Here is an 18,270-nt window from a genome sequence, read left to right as displayed (position 1 = left end):
GCGCATTTGGTGCCAGGTATCAAAACTGTAGTCCTGACTTCCCACTTAAAGACAATGCTCAGAAGGGTTACTAGAAACAGTCGAGGTCTTCATTCCAGGGTCATTCATCTCTCTCAGGGCAAATATTAAAACCAATAGGGTATTTACTCTTAGAAGCAAGATCTGTTTCTACAGTTTCGCTGTATCATAGGCCACACTGCGAGGAGTCTCATCTGGTTTAACAGGTCACAGCACCACTTAAATCCCTGGTCGCCCACATACAAAACAAGAACAAATACAACCTATCCTTTCCCGGGGTCAGTAGAAATTACCTTTCTACAAAGTAAGGTGCTAGAGAAGAAATTTCCAGAGAACAATTCCATTTACCTCGTTTTCTTCTTAGTTGAAGACAGCAGTTTGATGGACTGAAGGAGAAGGAATGACAACCGAGATTCAAATATACTGAGGAGCTTGATCACTTCTTCTCGACTGAGACCAGGCGAAGGATCAGCGGCTGGAGCGCTCTCATCACTCTTCGGCTACCAACGACAAAAGGTCACTTCGCCTCAGCTAGCGGACGATTACGGCTCCGCACCCAGGGATGGGGCTGCGGTGCTGTCCACCCCGTAAGCGTTTTAGCCAAAAAACAAAACAAACCAAAAGCAGACCCGAGGTCATTTTCCCCCAGGCACAGCCCGTCGGTGGCAGGGGCCCTGACGAGCCCCTCATCCTGGAGATCATCCGACAGACTAAAAGCCGAGAAAAATGTCTCACACCTAACAGGCACTTATGTAGGAATTAATCCTGAATGGAAACCTACTTCCCCCGAGTGCACACTGACAGAGCAGGAGGAAAACGGATGCTCGACGGGGTGTGACAGAGCGGGGCTGGACAGGCTGGCGTGCGATGGGGACTCGGGGAAGCTTTTCGCCCCAGCAGAAGGTGGCATGAATGCTGGAAAGCCAGGCAAACCAGAGATGCTTTCCAAGGAGCTTGCTGAAGCCCATTCATCGTTCAACTGCTCCCTGGCAGTTTACCGGAAGTTATACAAGAGCTACGTGCCTCTTTCTTAAAAACAAACACAACAGGGGCGCCTGGGCGGCTCAGTCGGTTCAGTGTCGGACTCTTGACTTGGACTCACACGATCTCACGGTTTATGAGTTCGAGCCTCGCATCGGGATGCTCTGAATTCACTCTCTCCCTGCCCCTCTGGCACTTGCTCTCTCTCTCAAAAAAAAACTTAAAAAAAACCCAACAACCAGTCACTTCCTTTAAAAAAACAAAACCAAACCAGAACAATGATAAAAAAGACACACACACACACACACACACACACACACACAAAACCATAAAAGAAAACAGAGACGTTACACTATCAGAGCCTTACTAAGGTCTACGTGGTTAAAGAAAAAAGTATTTAACATAAAGCTATTGTTCCAACTTAAAGAGTTTAATAATTCCACCAAGAAAATATAATACATCACTGTTAATGTGTTTTTATGCAAAGCACATATGTATGCATACATTTATATATGCATATACACACACAATATACATACCTCACCCCCACCGTACGCCCACTATATACATTCACCATTTAGCTTAAGGCACACAAAAACCAAAGATAAATATTTCTCCATTTACCTGGTCAAATTCCTCTACAAGCTCCTTTCTGATGAGCTGGAATGCGTGTTTAGTTCTCACCATTATATCAAGAGCCCCAGATAGTGTTTTCAATTTTCCAACGTTGCTATTCTGACCTACAGTATGAAGCACAAAATGATCATCCCTTTCAATATAAATCTAGAAACCATTCCAATGTCAATGTATTACTGAACATTGATTTTCGAATCCCGTAAAGGTAGCTCATGAGAATCTCAACAGGTTTTCTCAATCCAGCTTTTAGTAATTATCCCTGGACAAAGCAAAAATCACAACGGTCTCCCTGCTACACCATTTGGTTCTGTGAGGGTGACAACCCAACCTCCCTGAAAGACCTGAGTGTTAAGGCAAAGAAACCAGCTGGAAGCAAATGTTTCTATTCTATTCTCTCTCTCTCCCTCCCTCCCTCTCTCTCTCTCTCTCTCTCTATATATATATATATATATTTTTTTTTTTTTGGTACTCAATTTTTAAAGGGAAATTAACCATACTTATCCTATCTCAGCAAATTTGTTCCCACTATCTACTGTTTTTATGAAAATGATGCCTGCTCTCTCGAAGGAATTCAAACATGGCAGAAAATTCAAAGATGTAAATCAAGAAAGGTCACCCAAAACCCACTCCCAGAGAGTGTGGCGGTTAATCCTGACGTAGGATGGCAAAATGTTAACAGACGTACTCTCAGTAAACACGATTTTTAAAACCGGCTTTGAACAGGCCATGCTTTCACAGATGCGCCAAGTCTAAATCACAGCCCGGTGAGAGACTTCCTCCCGGCCACCCGCGCCCCGCCCGCAGTGCCGCGACTTCCTTGTGCATCCTTCGGGGGACACTCCCCTGGAAGAGTCCTCCACGTGGGTAAGTAGCACGTTTGTTTTAATTTTATACAAGAAAACAACTGAAAGAAAACCAAATGAGCAGCCATACTTCAAATGAACGTGTGTCTCTACCGCACAAGAGCTAGGTCTCCAGGGACCCCTCTGCACAAGGGAGCAGGTGGGCGCGAGTGAGAGAACGCGGGCAAACACCCTCTGTGTGCGGCAGCAGCTTGCTCCCTGCTGTGGCTGAGCCCGGACAGAGCGGGCACGCTCGCTTTCGTCCAGCCCTTCCCTTCCCACGGATCTGTGCCCTGCGCGGGCCTACGGTTCTGCTGCCACAATTCACCGCTGCCCATACCCACCGTGTTTCAAGGGGTTCACTGCTCCGTTACCACCGCTTCTCCCTTCCTAAGTCGTTCGTGATGATTTAATCTCTGATGGTCTCAACTGACTTGCCCCATTTTTTCAAATAAGGGAGCGGGGGCTACGTTTCACTATTTCTATGAAATAAATAGGTCACTGAACGTAATCAAATCCATTTTCTAAACTTCAAAAAGTGTAGAGACTTCTGGCCCCTACCCAAAGTCATCAACTATGGCAAATTAAAAAGAAAACGTTATTTATAATCAAGAGAGATCTCTGGGTCTGCCTCACTCTAAGAGGATCCCACACTAAGTCGATGCCCACAAACATGAGAAATGAAAACGTAAGACTTACTGGTCATCTGAAACTCCGCAAACGCCACTCTTTCTAACTGCACTCTAAGTAGTTCACAAGGAGCATCTTTCAGAAGCTGAAAAAGCTTAACAGCTTTGCTGTAATGAAGATCTGCGAGCACCCGGTGCTGCTTCCTAAGATGTTCATCACCAACCTAGAATCAAAAACAAATCCTAAGCCTTGAGTTATTTCACAGTATTTCAGTTATTTCACAATAACTACTTAACTAAGTCTCTGGATCACTAAACATTAGTGTTGTTTCGCTAGAAGTCTTCAACAGTGTTAGCTCTTACGTTTAGGTGTTTAATTCGCTTTTGGTTTATTTTTGTATATGATGTGAGGTAGGAGTCCAAGTGCATTCTTCTGGCATGTGGACATCCAGCTGTGCTAGCACCATGTGCTGAAAAGAAAATTCTTTCCCCATCGCACGGTCTTGGAACGCTAAGGCTTGCTTCTGCCTTGGGGATATCAGGCCACCTGGACACGCCTGAATTTTGATTAGGACCTCCCGGGGCAAGGGCTAGAGAGTCCAGGGGCAGTGGAACATGAAGAGAAATCCTCTGTGGTTAAGCTGGACCTCAAAAGGACAATATTCTCAGGCTGAGGGTACCCAGAACGCAGCCTATGCCCAAGGGACTGCAAGACAAATTATCTTGGTCCTGAGCAAAAAACCCAAAACAAACAAATTTAAAAAAAGGGGGGGGGAGGGGAAACAACCAAACAAAAAACATCCCTGAGAAACTTCCAACACAAGATTCCTGGTAGAAGCCACACAACCTCTCTGGAGGAATGCACCATCAACCTGGGCTGCAACGGATTCTTGAGACACACATGCATCTGAGTACCGGGATTCATGTACCAGGCTGTTCAGAGCTATCAATAATTAATGAAAAATAATAAATAATTAACAATCACAGATTATTCCTAATAGCCTCAAACTGAAAGGCCCCAAAAGTTCAGGAATCACAGAGAGGATAAACAAACTGTGGTACAGTCATTAAATGAGCGCTACTGAACTAGAAAATGCACTGACCGGGAGGAATGTCACTAACACGATGTCCAGGGAAAGGCAAATAAACCACAGAAGACTGTGTACGGTATGATCTGATCTATAAAGTTCACAACCAGGTAAAATGTAAACACACTGTTTTAAGTGGTCCAACAGGGTACATAACGGAAAAGTCCAGGACGGCAGTTACTCTGGGTGGGTGTGGAGGGAGACTCAGCAGGGAGGGGGAGCACACAGAGGGGACCTAACTGGGTCAACTAATACCCACTCAACTTGTAAGAGGAAAAAATGCAGCGCAGGCGAGAGGGAAAAATTACCTACACTCCAAATTATTTGAAGGCAGCTAACAGAACACGCGGCATTACAAACACACACTGAAATGGAAGACCAACAGCCAGAACGCTTCTAAATGGACTTGGCATCGAACTGAGGTCGGAAAGGCAGTACCTGATTTCTCAGACAACTGTGGTACATGGACGCCAGCCTGTGATGGATGGTCGCAGCTCGATACTGACAAAGAGGCTGTCGAGCAGACACCGAGTCCACATCACAGTGTTTCAGGGACTTCATCATAGCCTCACTGACTTCTTTTTCAATCTGGGTTTTTTTTAAGGGGGAGGAGAAAACAATGACAAGCCTATAATCTTAAAAGTATTTACTGCTTGTTAAGGAAAATATGTTCAGTATCTGTTAAAGGCTGAAAGTTGCAGACTCCTTTTCTAGCCCAGCAAATATTATTACCTGCTCTTGAGCTTTTCTAGATAATGGCGCGTAGTCTTGCTGCAGAGTTGCCATAGTAAAGTAAGTAGTGGACAGTTCCCAATTCACTGAATCCCAAACGGCTGGGTGTATGTCTCGCGTTCCCAGGGACCTTAGAGCTTTCAAATAGTAATCAACAGCCTGTGCGGGGAGGGAAAGACACAGTTCTCACTCAGTTTAAATCTATGCCAACAGCATACTAAAAATAAAACATCCTTGGGGCGCCTGGGTGGCTCAGTCGGTTGGGCGGCCGACTTCGGCTCAGGTCACGATCTCGCGGTCCATGAGTTCGAGCCCCGCGTCGGGCTCGGTGCTGACAGCTCGGAGCCTGGAGCCTGTTTCAGATTCTGTGTCTCCCTCTCTCTGACCCTCCCCCATTCATGCTCTGTCTCTCTCGGTCTCAAAAATAAATAAGCGTTAAAAAAAAAAAAAATTAAAAAAATTAAATCAAATAAAACATCCTTTTAAGTCACCCAGATGTTGATTTGATCTGGGGACAATTTACAGAAGGGCAATATTATGAAAGGAACAAACGATCTATGAAACGGTTTCAATGAAGAAAAGCTACTTAAAGTGGCTGGCCGCACGCCAGTCCACGTTTCCATGGCAAGTCCCTAAGCCTTGGTGCTTTCTGACTTCTGCTCATGCATGAGGATGCATTTTCTTCCTTTGGTTTTTCTTTTTTTTTTTATAGTTTTTTTTTTTTTAAACATTTGTGTATTTTCGAGACAGAAAGAGAGAGAGAGACAGAGCATGAGCAGGGGAGGGGCAGAGAGGGGGGAGACACAAAACCGGAAGCAGGCTCCAGGCTCTGAGCTGTCAGCACAGAGCCCGATGGGGCTTGAACTCCCGAACCAAGAGATTATGACCTGAGCTGAAGTCGGACGCTCAACCGGCTAAGCCACCCAGGTGCCCCTCGTTTTTCTCCTTCTTAAACGAAAATTTGTTTGTATAACTAGTAAACGAGAAAAAAAATAACTAGAAGAGTCTAAGGATAAAAAATCGCTGCTACCTGACTATAAAAAAGCAACCCCCCACGCCCCCTGCCTGAAAGGCACGCCCATTACATTTAAGCAAATAAAATCACATTTAATTCCACCGCCCGGCAATAATTTCTACATGTCTTGTAACTATCTACTCTCTGTGTATCTGTAAAGTGGGAAAAAACCCCTGAAACACAGTCACTTTCCCTTTACAACCTCGCATGCCGTGACCATGCTTCACTAGCATGCTCCGAGAGCTCTGAAGTACTTGTTAAGGGAGCGCGCCTGTTCCTTCCCCCTCTCCTACGCTGCAGGTAATTTGATAGACAAAAGAAACTCAATTTTTAAATTTCATAAAAATGTAAAATTTGAAATTTCTTACATCTTAACCATTTTTTTTTAACGTGCACCAATTTTTTGTTCAAGATTATTTGCCTTTTTTTCTATTGGGGCCGTTTATTCTCAATGATTATCTTATTTTTGAAGTAAGTACCATGCCCAATGTGGGGCTCGAACTCACAGCCCCAACATCGAGAGTAGCGTGCTTTACCGACTTAGCCGGTCAGGCGCCCCTATTTTCGACGGTTCTTAACTCTTCCCTATATATGAAGGGTTTATTAACCTCTGACCTGTCATAGGTTACAAATATTTTCACGAGACTGTGGTGTGCTTTTCAATTTTGCTTTCTGTTATACATTTAAAAACCATTCTTTTTACACGTTTACACGTGTCCATCGTTTACTCGGTGTTTCCTGCTTATTGTATCGTGCGAGGCAAGTCCCGTCCCGTCCCAAAGGCTCTTCCTTCATCTTCTCCTGGCACTTTCCCAGTTTCCCTTCATGTCAGCCTTTACCCCGCCTGCCCCCTGATGTCTTCTCTGGTTATGCCAACACAACCCACTGATCGTCTTTTCAACACGCCAGCTCCTATACTCAATTCTCCACATCCTAGGGTCGGTTTCTGAGCCTTGTAACTGTCTCGTCACACACCATCGCCACAGCTCTCATCAGATGTATGGTGTTTTCCTGGAGCCACGGCAAAGCTGAGGGCCGATTCGGCGGAAGTGGATGACGTCCGACATGGAAGCAGGTGTGTTACCTTATTATAATACAAGCCTTCTTCCGGTGAAAACTCCCGCTTAAATTCATCACCGGCACCGCAGTGCGCCTGCGCACAAATTCGCATGAGTCTCCCCGTGTTACACAACAAAAGGGCAGCGTTTGTAGCATCATCGATTGACTCAAAGTTGTGGATTCCTTTTTCAAAACAAGAAAAGCTTTTTTTCCACAGCTGCTGCTCCGCAGTAGACACACTCTTGCTCACTTCACACAAAAAAGAAAAAACCACACGTAAGCGGACATCAGTGTAAACCCCGTGTGTCCCAGGGAAGGACGAGGGGACGAGGGGACGAGGGGACGAGGGGAGGAGGGGAGGAGGGGAGGAGGAGAGGAGGAGGGGAGGAGGGGAGGAGGGGAGGGACAGGACGGCTAAGGAAGCGGCCAAGCGGAGTCACCACGGCGAGCTGCTGAGCTGCTATCATTGTCCTCACTCGCCTCAAATTCACGGTGAGGCCCTACCCCCCAGTGTGGCTGTATTGGGAGACGGGGCCTTTAAAGAGGCAACTACAGCTCGAGGAGGATAGGATGGGCCCTAATCCAACATGACTGGTGGTTTTCGAGGAGAGACAGACACCAGGGCTTGCACAGAGAGACCAACTAAGGACATGGCTAAAAGGTGGCCATCTGCAGGCCACAGAGAGGGGCCTCAGAAAAACCCAACCTTGCTGGCACCTTGATAATGAACTTCCAGCTTCCAGCTTGTGAGAAATACAATTTCTGTTGTTTAAGCCACCCAATCTATGCTATTTTGTTATGGCAGCCTGAGCAGACTAATACAATATGAAAACGTGGCCCTTCTTCACTCTTAACTAATAAAACAAGCCAATAAAATTATCTGACAAAGCACGATGTTATGAAGATTCAAAACACATGGTCCCATGGAGTTATGAGAGGTGGAATCTGTGTTGTATCCAACCCTCCTAGGTTTCTATCGCTTTGATGCTCCTTCACCACCAACTTCCTCCTCCAAACGCACCTTAAAAGCACAGGTTCTTACTTCTCAATCAAAAATACGCATGTGGATTCCTGGGTGGCTCGATCAGTTAAGGCTGCTGATTTCGGCTCGGGTCATGATCTTACGGCTCCCGGGATAAGCCCTGTGTCAGCTCTGCACGGACAGCCGGGAGCCCACTTAGGATTCTCTTTCCCTCTCTCTCTGCCCCTCCCCCTGCTAGCTCTCTCTCAAAATAAACATTCAAAAATATATAATAACATTTTCTTTTTAAAATTTTAAAGTTATTTTTACAAGTGCAAGTCGGGGGGGGGGGGGGGGGGGGGGGAATCCCAAACAGACTCCGCACTAACAGCGACACAGGGCTTGAACTCATGAACCACGAGGTCATGACCTGAGCTGAAATCAAGAGTTGGACGCTTAACCAACTGAGCCACCCAAACCTCCCAATACGGCAACACTGTAGAAAGCGCGGACCCTCTGTATCTCTCGTGCCAAGCACAGGCCACAGACCACCGCACGCACGCGCACACACACACTCACACTCTCTCTCGCTCTCGATTACCTGCTGTCCTCATTCCTCTCAGCTCTTCGCCTCCTCACACCGGGTCCAGTCTTTACATTGCCATCATTCTCACGGCTCCAACTATCCCCCCACCTTCCATCCGAGCGATTCCCCAACCTGCGCCTTGCTATCCCAAATAGCTCTAAGTCCAGGTTTCTAACCCAACAACTGAGCGAGACCTTCTGCTCACATGTCCACTGGTATCTCAAACTCGGTGTGGGCCCAGCTGAATCCACTAGCCTGTGCCTGAATCACACAAGGCCCCCGCGTTACTCTCACCACCCACTGGACCGCACCACCTCTGGCTCCTTCTCTAGGCTGCCTACTCAGTGTGGACAGCACCCCCTTTCCCGTATCTGCCTGCCGACATCCTGTGTATCACGTACCAACCTGCTCGAACCACACCTTCTCCCCAAAAGCCCTCCAAGAACCTCACACCTTCAATGAACCCCTGTCCCCACTCTTCTGGACTGCACTTGTGCTCATGGCATTTTCCAAAGATTTACATTTCCATCTGGCTTCCTGACACGGAAGAGAAACTAGGTTTCAGTTGCATACCCAGGAGAGAGCCTAGCACCGGCTGGTTGTGCGCTTCACTTTTGAACGGATCAGATGCAGAATGGAGGACATGGAAATGAGGACTCTCAAAGGGCAATGGCTTTTTATTTCTCGAGAACTTAAGAATAAAAGATTCTTTAAGAGAGCACCCCTTTATACACAAAATCAAATGCCACAAGTCTTTGCCCAAACCACAAAACCAGCATGATTTTCTACCAGAATAGGCAATAAAGAGGACTCCAAAGAGATACTCACCTACTCTCTCACTCTGAAGTGCAGCTGCCTGATTCATGTAAAACACACCGATTTCATTTCTGATATTACCCATTCTCTTCAATACTTGTACATAGTGTTCTGGGTTTTGGCTTTTTAAGTCACTAAATTGCAAGATTTCATTAGCAGCTTCATAACACTTACAACTAACTGAAAGCTGACTCTCTAAGTCTGTAGACAAATCAGTTGCCCATGCAAATCCTTAAAAAAAAAAAAAAAAAAAAAAAAAAATCACCGTGAGTCACATGAACCCTTCTTCCTTAGTATCTACATAATCTCACATTTTTAAGACCACAAAATAAATCTAATACTATATAAACCTAAGATTCAATCAATGCAACTAAAATTTTAAGTTTCAAAGTAAAGATCCTTTATTTAAAAAACCATATTTTCCTGGGATATTAATGTTTGAATAAAGAAATATTTTCCTAAAAATACCAAAAACTTCCCAAGACCTGGATTTTACCAAGTACACCTGCTTACTGGTACAAGCCTAAAGTTGTTTGTGGATACAGAGTAAATCTTTTTTTTTTCTTTTTAATCAATGGAAATAGTTCTTGAAATAAAGCTCGGATTGCTACCAGAGGCTATTTAAGTACATTATGGCTTGCGATGTAAGTTTAACTCATTGAAGAAGCTACTAGCTCAAAGACTTGAGCTCAAAGACTTAAACATGCTATGGAGTGGGAATGGAATAGACTTAAGTGCAGGGCTCAACATTCAAGAAGGGAAAAGGGAGTGCTACTGCCGTTAACACTGGAACATGAGAGAATGCCACGCTCACAAACGAGTGTTTTCAATGAAATTTGATGGGAGTGGTAAAAACACACTGAAGGTTTTCTCACTGTGTGTATGAAAATAAAATGATCATTTGAGAAACTCAGAAGGAAAGAAGGGGAAGAGAGAGGGCAAAAAAATGAAGAAATACTACATTTCTCCCCAGTGTACTTCTCTAGACATTACATGTCCAAAAGTTTTTGGGAGGTGGATATCAGGTAATAAACATTTCAGGAGCAAAAGAAGACAATTCCATGGTAAGTAAAAGGACTGATCTCTTGGCTCACTTACTGCCCTAACTGCAGTGTGCTGACGACTGTACCGAAAGAGGCAGGGATACAGCCGCTAGGAATAATACTCCGATTTCAGAGCTTTAATATCTCACAACTCCAGAAGAAATATATATATATTCACTAAAATAGTCAGCTATGAACGAAGTTTAAAAAATGATCTCTGTATCTGAGCCCCTGGAAATCATTCAGAAGGTAACTCATTCACTTTTTCCAACTGTTAATTCCTTTTCAAAAGAAAATCACGGCTTGGTTAGTGGACTGCAAGGTCACCTAGAAAAACCTGGACGGAAAGAGGAGTAAAAGGTCAACACAGCTGACTTAGAGCTTATTTTATCGTTATTTGAGAATCTCTAATTTTACAACTAGAACGATTTCGAAACCACTTTACGCGCAAATACACACGGAATCACACTCGATTTTAAAGTTAAGAGAGCAGAACAACAGAACTGCAATATCGGAACGCTAACATTCCCGCCACTTCTCCGGACACACCCCGGTCGGTGCGCGTCACAGGCCTGGCCGACGCACCTTGACACGGGGACTCCCTGTGGAGGCTGTGCAGGATCTCCTGGTCTTCTTTTGTTTGATAATTAAACTCCTCAAGATGTGCGGCTCTGTTGTTTGCGTTCTGGGCCAGCATTAGTTGGATATCACCGCAGAGCGTCAAATATTGAGAAAGAAACAGCAGCACTTCAGAAAGCATATTGGTGCAGAGGCAGCAGTAAGTATCTAGGCAGAAAGGACGGCAAAGAGAAAAGACACTGGTGCGTGAAAAATTAACATAACGAATATTAAGAAAATCTGTTACTAGCTGAGAGCTTCGTACCACTGTACCGAAGTTTCTTACGTTACATATGGCTTCCCAGGTGTCAAAAGGAAGGGATAATTAACCACTCAGAGCAGAAAATAAAATACTGAGTAACAGACTCAAGAACAGAAAGTTATTTCAAAATTAAGTTTTACAACAGAAACAGAAGTGAAATTCCATTGTGACTCAGATGCCTTTTCTGTTCTCCCTCCCGATGCCTATTAAACATATTAATTTACAGTGACTTACCGTGGCTCTGCAAAGCTAATTTAATGTATCGTAACGCTCTTCCGTATTTCTGAAGACTCATGGCAGCATCAGACAAAACATAATAGGCCTTTGATGACTTGAGAATCAGCTGGAGTTTCATTTTATGTTGCCAAGAACCAGGGATCATTCCAGATTGACTGGAATAATTACCCTTCTGAAGGGAGCCCACTATGACAGGAGAGGGGGAGAGAAGGCAGCACGTTTTATTTGAACCTAAGTCTCACCATAAAAAAATAATTTGTTTCTTGCCAGAAACAGTCCAGGCTTAGGTACCATAACTACAACAAGACCGGTAACTACTGTGCTTTACTACTTAACAATAGAGTATAATGGCAGCGTTTCAATGGACCCTCATTGGGATTTCTGAAGGCTTTCTGCTCCCTGCAGCCGTTAACTCTGTCATTCTCTTTCAGGGTCACATGTAACTAAACTCATGACTGGCCTGTCCTTTCTCCAGTCTACATGCCAACCGGCCAGAAAGTTTACCCTTCTAAAACAAACTTTAATTGCGGTGGAACCCCTGTTCTAGAACACTGAAATGGTTTCTCACCTCTTACTAAATCCTGTCTATGCGCCTTAGCCCCACTTCCTACAGGACGTTTTTGTCTTCCTCCGTGGTATTCCACCCCTACTACCCATCGGCCAAAGTCAAGTTACTGCTTGTTGCCTACACAGAGGCCTATTTTTTCCACACACCCCCCCCCCCCCCCCCGCCGATTTCCTCTCCCAGGAACACTCTTTACTTAAAGTCCAGCCTATTACTATCTTCTTCATCTAACAAATGGTCGTTTTTTGTGCCAAGCACCGTCCTAGGCACCAGAAACAGTGACATGATGTTGTATGGCCTCCTTCCTTGAAGATCTCCCAGAGCAGAGGTGCAGACGGGCTGCTAACATAAACCACAGCAAAATCGATTAAGTGCAAGTACAGAGATGAAAACAAAATGGCTGCAGGAACCCTCCCTCCCCAGTCTCTCAGCCTCAAGATTCTCTTTTTTCGATCAGCAACGACACAAGTCTTTCAAAGCAATGAAGGCACAATCTCTATTATGGTTTTTTTTAATGCATGGATTTCTTTTCCCTCTGCTACCGCATGAACTTTCTGCACCTGAGGTATTGCGAGAACACCAGAGATGAAGAAGACACAATTTTCGCTCACAACCATATTGGTGTGCGCGCAGAAAACCATTCGGCACAACTAACTATAGCAGAAGACAAAATTAAGTGCTCAAGGACAAAGTGGTTAAGAGAATCAATTCTGACTAGACGGGAGCATAAAGATCTTGAACATACATCAACGGGATTTTCAACAGCTGAGTTGGGGAGAAAGGAAGGAAGAAAAGGCATTTCAAAAAAAAAAAAAAATACCATAAAAAAGGCAGCGATGTCTCAAGTCCTGGTGTTCTCACTGCAGAGGGGCTCAAGCCTGGCACACAGCAAGCACTACATCAACGCTAGGGAAATAAATTTACTTCCCCACCTACAACTTATGTTCACGAAGAGAAGAAAAGTCAGGAAAAGCATTTGGTATTTCATACACACAGGCTTCCAAAACATTTTTAAACAAGACAGACTTTTCAAAAGTCCACATGCTCTTCACGAAGTGACTTTCCTGAGGAACCAACCAGACAACGTATAAGTGACCTTTCTGGCTTATTCAAGAACCACGGGGTAACAACAGCCAACAACTCTATGGGGCTTACGTGTGCCGCGACTCTAAGCACTTGACATGTATTAATTCATTTGATCCATATAAAACCCTTTAAAACAGGCACCACTGTCTCCAGTTGGAGAGAAAACAAGGCTCAAAGAAGTGGAACTTGCCCTAGCAAAGCCAAGATTTGAAGCGAGGCAGTTTGGTTCCTAAGTCTGCTCTTCAACACTCAGCTGCTTTAACTGAAGTCATTTCTTAGGAGAACCCTACTGGGCGGAAGGCATCAGCTCTTTGCTGCAGGGGGAAGGAGAACTTATTAGGAGTAGCTATAAAGGATCAAAATTATCCTCTGTTTTATACTTTGAATGAAACGATATTTCCCCCTACTTTCCATTCACATGGCATCCTTTTCCTGAATTCCTTTCAATGAATGCCTTAATTGACAGAAGTCTGCCACTGATAAAGGACTAGTACACCATTCTATAGAAGAGTCCTTATTTGCACATCAATCCAACTTACTTTTGTCCAAAAACAAGGCCATCTGCTTCTCCAGACCCTCAGGACCCCCCCTTGTGGATTCATCTTCATATTTTAATGGGATCGGGGTGTTGGGGTCAGCTGCAGGAAGATCGCTTTCTTTTTTAATGCTGCTATCCACAGATTTTAGCCCCTTTAAGCAAGGAGAAACAGTTATCACACACATAATGGAAGGTCAACTGTCAACGAGATACAAGGCACTGAACACATGTAGGAAAATTTACACTCTGAAAATAGACTTTAGTCACCAACAAACAAGTGCCATGTGCATACCAAGTGCAAGTTCACCGAAACAGTGAAGACTGAACGAAGGCCTACCTCCAGAACATAGCTGAGCACAAGTCTACAGCGCTCCTCGGTGTCATGGCAAACCGGAAAGGTGCAACTAGGCTTCAGAAACAGACATTTCAAGTGATTAGTAGGCCGCCCCCATGACAAATTCCACAGCTCTCAGCTCCTGGGAATTACTAAAACTCCACACGTCAATAACTTCAACATTTGCTTACGCATTCAGCTTCGTGAGGTAACGTACTGCCTTAACCGCACATTAAATTGATACAAGCATCAACAAAAATCTTGCCTGATGAAAAGATCTTCCCAAGTGTATGTGACTTTCAATTCTTAAAGTTTTAAACATAATTCTGTTACGACACAGCAAGAACGTAATGTTTTGGGTAAACGCGTACCCCATCTCAGAGGGCAATGTGGCCCCTGGTCAGCACGGCTACTTGGCAACACGCAGTTAACAGTACCCCAATTTGGCAATAAGTTAATGAGGATCGCCAGTGGTCTCGGCGTATAATTTATGTGCTTAAGTAGGAGCAGAACCAGTTAACGACCTACATCTACTAAGTGATAGTACGTGTAGGGGCCTCTGTGAGGCAGGTCACTTTTGGGGACTCCTGCAAGGCTGGAATCACTGTTCTCATTTTACAGCGAGCACAGATGTGAAGTAATCTGTCCACAGACACAGGAGGCTGAAACGGAGGTGTGGAAGCCATGCTGACCGTACTTCAAACAGTATGTTTTATAAGGCGAGGCTCACTAAAGACCCATTTACAGGAATACCATGACTGTATTTTTGAGTGCCTCGGATAGCAATAAAAATCACGGTCTATGTATAAAAAAAAAAAGTCAACTAACGTATCACTACGTCTTTAATTATCACCTACTTAAAATCTTTTAATTAAAAGACCCATAAACCCAGGGTCTTTACAACGCAGTTCCCCAAATACATTAAATTATTGATTGCAGAAGTTCTGTTTACAATCAGAGAAAACAGTTTTTTCAACTCTACTGTGGAGTTCAAGCTGAAAGTGCACGAAAACTCGGATGGACAGTAACTTTTCCCACAGTCATTTAATCAAGTATTTACGGAGCACCTATTATGTGTTCTAGACACAGGAGACACAAGAATGTCCATACCTACGGGGAGCTTCTGTTTTAGTGAAAGGAAAACAAACACAAACCTCAGGGACAGATCACTACCTCCATGAAGGACAGAAAAATACAGCATGGTTTTAGCCAGAGTGGTCTAGGTCTCTGAAAGGAGCGACACTTTCATGAGGATTTAAGGCTTAGAGAAAGGCAACCACGCAAACTTCCGGGACGTGCTGAGCACAAGCAACGGCAGATGCCTCCACTGGGCATGATCCTGACAAGCTCGAGGCAGGAAAAAAGGCGGTGAGGGGAAGGTAAAGGAGAGGGAGAGTGCAGGAAGTCAAAAAGCTAGGCAATGTTTTATGGGGACAGCGAGGTCCTCTAAAAGCTTCCCCGGATATAAAGTTTCCACCTGAAAGTTTAAACTCTGAGCTTACGTTAAGAGAGGATTTGTAAATAGGACCATAACTCAGTTCAGCGAATAGCCAGTGTCTTTTAAGGCTGACTTGGATTTGATCACAGGGTGGACTGGAAGGTAGTTATGATTCAGAAAGAGAAACTTCATTCTAATGTCTGGAGAAAGACTGACGGTAGAAGAATAGTCAATGCAATCCACATCACCAGAAATCCAAGGGTGGGAAGTTGTTAGGGTCTATCTGACCTTGACCAGGACAGAGATATGTCCAACCTAGTTGACATGGCCCAGTCACTGAGTCGACCAGACCTTGACCGGGACAGAGGTATGTCCAACCTAGTTGACATGGCCCAGTCACTGAGTCGACCAGACCTTGACCGGGACAGAGGTATGTCCAACCTAGTTGACATGGCCCAGTCACTGAGTCGACCAGACCTTGACCGGGACAGAGGTATGTCCAACCTAGTTGACATGGCCCAGTCACTGAGTCGACCAGACCTTGACCGGGACAGAGGTACGTCCAACCTAGTTGACGTGGCCCAGTCACTGAGTCGACCAGACCTTGACCGGGACAGAGGTACGTCCAACCTAGTTGACATGGCCCAGTCACTGAGTCGACCAGACCTTGACCAGGACAGAGATATGTTCAATCGAGCTGACAAGGTCCAGTCACTGAAAAAGTCCTGTCCTGTAGCCCTGGGATAAGGAACCAGGTTCCTCGCAAATGGACCAATGAGCCACCTCCCGTCTACTTATTCTACGTTCACCAAGCAATATATGCAGTTTCCCAGCAACCCAGAAACGGAGAAGGAAGACCCTAGTGAGGAGACAGGACTACCTACTGGTCACTGCAAAGGAAAGTCTCCTACATAAAAATTAGTATACTGATGTGCGATTTGCACATCGCCCGCCATCGGTCTGCATGTTGGATCAGTTACCCTGGGGCAATTACAAATTTGACCCCGGACCATAAAGGATCTCCCGAAGTAATGCCTTCTTTTGAGAGGCTAGCTGTATTCAATTAACCACTGGTAAAACTTTAACAAAAACGCTTACTCGGATTTGATGAATGGATTTGTATTTCTCCGGAACTGACAATTCTCCAACAGACTTAATGATAGCTACTGCTTTGTTATCATCCGATGGATCAGAACCGGTGCCATAGGATCCATTTTCATCGCTGTCTGCCAGCTCTTCCTCCTCTTCACTGTAACTTTCATCAGAATTTTCATTTAAAGGAGATTCTGAACTTTCTTCTTTTTTAGGTTCATCTAATTGAAAAAGTTCTGAAAGCATGTAATTGGCTGAAGCAATAATCTTACAAAAAGAAAAAAAAAAAAAGAGAAATATGTGTGATTGTCATCAGAACTGAGCATTCTAAAGCAGAATGAATGTTACTACTGTACTAATAGATTTCTGGAGGTCTGCGACAGGCTTTTTCCACCAGACCGTCACACTCAGAAAGAACTGGTCCCATGTCAAAGGTCTGCCATAAAATCTTCCTGGGTTGGTATGTTTATTTCCCGAAATTATTCCATCCCCAGCCCACCGTCTTAAAAAAGGGGGCAACTGGTGACAAAAGTTTTCACATGTGTAGTGTTTTAACTGAAGTATTAGCAAGAGAACACTCCACATTAGCTGAGAAACCAGAATTTCTCTTTATAAGCTATGAATTAATAAGGGTTTTAATAAGCAACTAATACATGTTACAGGATCCTTGGTTCTAGGGGGAAAAAAACCTCCACTAGCTTAATGAAGGAAAAGTCCATCCGGGCATCTTGTAAAATTAGTGTTTATGTATTACCATTATTATTCCACTCTATTATGTGTTATTAATTCTTGATCACATTCAATAATTTTAACACCAGTTTCCAACTTTCACATAAACTATCCAATTTCCACAAAATATCACCACCTCCATCAATTAAATATTTAAGTCAGAAATTATTTTGCCACTTTTCTTCAAAAAAAGTTTTCTCTTGGTTTAGTCTCTAGGATAAACTGTTATAGTCAAACTGGATGTGGCGACAATTAACTTGGGCCTTTAAAAAAAGTGCACACGTGACACAACTTTTTCTAATGTAAATGGGATACAACTAGCAGTAAACCACAAAGCCGCTGTCGCTGTCGGATTCAGACACCTGAGGGTAAGGAGAATGGGAAATCGTGGGGCACGCGGCTCAAGGATTGTTTTGAGAGAGGCTGTGTACATTTAAGTATGGAGTGCGAACCTAATTTACACAACAAAGTGATAACAAGGTCCACGTGTGTAAATGGATCTTTTAAAAGATACTGTAAATACCGTAAAATAGTTTCTCTGCCTTCTAGACGCGGTAAGACAAAAGGAAAAAAACAGCACTACTCAGTTAAAATTACGGGAGTCCTAAATTTAGAGAACAGGGCTATCCAAGAGAAATGTAATGGAAGCCAGCCACATAGGAAGTTTTAAATTTCTAGTGCCTAAATTATAAAAAATAAAATCTGGGGAAATTAATGTTAATGTATTTGTTCCACTGCACAAGACATGATCATTTCAACATGCAACGTGTACACACAACATGCGGAATTCAATGTGTATTTTACACTTAAGACACATCCCAATTCAGATGAAGCACATTTTCAGTGCTCAGCAGCCACATGTGGTTACGGGCTGCCGTAATGGGGCAGTTCAGACTATGCGTTAGCAGCTTTAATGTGTAGGCAACAATTCTCTATCAGAATGCTAGGCTGTTTTTCAAGAACAC

At 44.1% G+C, this 18,270-nt stretch overlaps 1 protein-coding gene across 4 annotated transcripts in view; it reads right to left on the bottom strand.

Annotated features, from left to right (window-relative positions):
• EDRF1 (erythroid differentiation regulatory factor 1) overlaps positions 1-18,270 on the bottom strand; it is a 46,155-nt gene that overhangs the window by 13,744 nt on the left and 14,141 nt on the right. For 2 of the 4 annotated variants that reach the window (XM_049646595.1, XM_049646594.1), the window contains exons 13-24: positions 16,583-16,843; positions 14,050-14,121; positions 13,714-13,864; positions 11,521-11,709; positions 10,992-11,192; positions 9,376-9,594; positions 7,026-7,249; positions 4,927-5,085; positions 4,633-4,782; positions 3,177-3,330; positions 1,624-1,739; positions 367-518 (exon numbers count right to left, since the gene is read on the bottom strand). In XM_049646595.1, coding sequence (XP_049502552.1) covers positions 367-518; positions 1,624-1,739; positions 3,177-3,330; positions 4,633-4,782; positions 4,927-5,085; positions 7,026-7,249; positions 9,376-9,594; positions 10,992-11,192; positions 11,521-11,709; positions 13,714-13,864; positions 14,050-14,121; positions 16,583-16,843 — 2,048 coding nt within the window. The remainder of the gene's footprint in view (positions 1-366; positions 519-1,623; positions 1,740-3,176; positions 3,331-4,632; positions 4,783-4,926; positions 5,086-7,025; positions 7,250-9,375; positions 9,595-10,991; positions 11,193-11,520; positions 11,710-13,713; positions 13,865-14,049; positions 14,122-16,582; positions 16,844-18,270) is intronic. The other 2 variants (XM_049646597.1, XM_049646596.1) reach the window with 2 other exon arrangements.

This window comes from Panthera uncia, chromosome D2 (genome assembly GCF_023721935.1).
Source record: "Panthera uncia isolate 11264 chromosome D2, Puncia_PCG_1.0, whole genome shotgun sequence".
Lineage (NCBI taxonomy): Eukaryota > Metazoa > Chordata > Mammalia > Carnivora > Felidae > Panthera > Panthera uncia.
Note: the sequence above shows the minus strand (reverse complement) of the source record. Positions and strands in the feature narration are given on the sequence as shown.